Below are 2,433 nucleotides of genomic sequence, written 5' to 3'. Positions count from 1 at the left end.
GCCAGTTTAATGTGGCCGTCGCTGGTGACCAGCAGGTTTTGCGGCTTTAAATCCCGGTGAACGATCCGATGGCTATGCAAAAAATCAACGCCGTTTACGATTTCCTTAGAGAGGTTTCTAATCTCCGTAGTGGAAAATCCTCTGGAAAAATCACGGTCAATAACGAAAAACGTGGGTCGTCTTGCAACTTACTGTGCCTGTTTGCTGATGTACATGGCCAGATCCTGTTCGACATGCTCAAACACCAGGAACATCATCAAGTCTTTGCCCAGTTGCTGGCCGTGGCAAATGTCCAGCAGTTTAACGATATTCGGGTGGTTGAAGGTGTTCAGTTGTTTGAGCAATGCGATTTCTCTTAACGTGTTCATGGGGATTCCGTCCTCATTCAGCGGAATCCAGACCTTCTTCAAGGCCACCTCCTGTCCAGTCTCATTGTTCCTCGCTTTATACACCGTACCGTACGCTCCTGGAATCAAACAAACCATTCATCCATTAGCAGCCCATTCCGGCCATTAAGAAAAGCTTTACCTCTTCCTATCTTGTTGATAGCCTCGTAGGTACTCTTCTCCTGCTTGCTGTTCTGCGCCATTTCCCAAAGTCTCTTCCTAATGTAGTCAGAGCTGTGAAACCAATCTTCAGCCGGGATGCATAGAAAAACTCGAAGTTCTGCTTACCTCTACAGGTGTGATCTGGTAATGCTACAACTGTCCTCTTTGTTCACTTGCAGCCACGCTTGAATCATGTACCCACACGACTGGCATGAATAAACCTGGTAATCGATTTGCTAATTAAGCTGGTAATTAACGAGCAACACAACAAAACATTAAGGCGAACAGAACAAAACAAACACCCTTAACCATAACGGAACTTTTACCCTGACATTTGCAGGTTAGTTTCAGCTGTTTAGAGACGAACTTTTTGCTTTCTCCATTGCCTTCAGATAGAAAGAAAAGGAAAGCCGTCCGTAGCATCGGGCATCAATTAATATATATTGCATTTTTAGACATGCATACGCCATGCAACTCGTACTACTAATAAATCCCAAATTTCACTGGTTTTTTATTGCCATAATAATAGAGATAATTTTTAATTAAAAAAAATCTATAAAAAAATTGGTAAAAAGAATAAAATCGAAATAAATCCGAAGCAGCATCTGACCGAAGTTTTCCCAAGTTCCTTGATTAAAGTGAAGATTTATTTAAAAGATGTTTAAAGACGCAAATTGAGATTTCAACTGGTTCTTCAGAAATCGCCTCTTGAAATTTGTAGTGTAAAAACCGCGCAAACTAAAAAAATGTCGGAAGTTTCGGAATTGGTTCCAAACAAGGTTTTTATTGGATGCTGTCCAAATTTGCCAATTTAACACAAAGCTTCCTTTAAATGCTGCTGGAAACTGCAAGTTAATATCTGGTCTGGTTCTTAAAAAATGGCGTTTTGAATATTGCGGTGCAGATCCGCATAAATTGCATAAACCGTCCAAAGTTTAGGAATTAATTCCGAAGTAGATTTCAACTGGATTTTTTATAAATTTGCGCCATAATCAAAGTCGAGCTTCCTTTAAAGGCTGCTTGACGATGCAAATTCATATCTCAACTGGTTCTTGAGAAATCGCCTATTAAAATTTGTAGTGCAAAAACCACGCGAAGTAAAAAATCAAAGTTTCGGAATTTATTCCAAAAAAGCTTTTACCTGGATTCTGCCGAAATTCGCCAAATAAATAAGATAAAACCTCCTCTAAAGGCTGCTGGAAACTGCAAGTTGATGTCGGATCAGGTTCTTGAAAAAATGGCTTCTTGAAATTTTTTGTGCAAAAACAGCATAAGGTAAAAAAAATGTCCAAAGTTGGGGACTTAATTCCGAAAGAGTTTTTCTCTGAATTCGTCTCATGTTATCAACATGGTCAAAGCGACGCTTCATCTGCAGGCTGCTGCAGGCCGCAAACTGATATCTCAACAGGTTTTTGAAAAATGGCGCTTTGAAGATTGTTGTGCAAAAAACGCACAAAGTTAAAAAACGGCCCGCAGTTTCGAAATTCGATCTAAATAAGTTTTGCGCTAGATTCTTCAACAATTAATTGATCTAAGAATTTAAATGACACTTCGCGTAAAGGCTGCTAGAGGCCACAACTTGAAATCTTATCTAATTTTGGAGAAACAGGGCTTTTGTCCTGGAAACTGTCCAAATATCCCGAATTAATCAAAGGAAAAAAAAATATGTAAAATCAATAGTTGAGTTGTCTGGGTTGACCACCACTCCTTCTGCTAAAGAGCACAAACGCAGCCCCCTTGCACAAATGGGGTAATTTGCTTCTAAAATGGGAACCTGGAATGCAGCCAGCATCGCTCATCTCCCTTGCACCTGTAGAAGCTGTGAAAGATGCAAGATAGCTTGGCGCGTGCTACGTTCCATCTTGATACATCTGCGGCTAAAATT

The 2,433-nt window shown here is 40.1% G+C and overlaps 2 protein-coding genes across 2 annotated transcripts in view; one reads left to right on the top strand and one right to left on the bottom strand.

Moving 5' to 3' along the window:
- The window catches only part of LOC109545808 (cyclin-dependent kinase 4), a gene marked incomplete in the record, with an annotated part of 3,364 nt that extends 2,466 nt beyond the window's left edge, over window positions 1–898 (bottom strand). The window contains 4 exon segments of the mRNA XM_048662032.1: window positions 1–141; window positions 193–466; window positions 529–620; window positions 675–898. Coding sequence (XP_048517989.1) covers window positions 1–141; window positions 193–466; window positions 529–589 — 476 coding nt within the window.
- Window positions 1–2,433, top strand: part of LOC109534879 — a gene marked incomplete in the record, with an annotated part of 72,531 nt that overhangs the window by 57,852 nt on the left and 12,246 nt on the right.

The sequence above is a fragment of the Dendroctonus ponderosae genome, unplaced genomic scaffold (assembly GCF_020466585.1).
Source record: "Dendroctonus ponderosae isolate FM_Combo_2020 unplaced genomic scaffold, Dpon_F_20191213v2 Dpon_F_20191213_10, whole genome shotgun sequence".
Taxonomy (NCBI): Eukaryota; Metazoa; Arthropoda; class Insecta; order Coleoptera; family Curculionidae; genus Dendroctonus; species Dendroctonus ponderosae.
The sequence above is the reverse complement of the archived record's forward strand: the minus strand, read 5'-3'. Positions and strand labels throughout refer to the sequence as shown.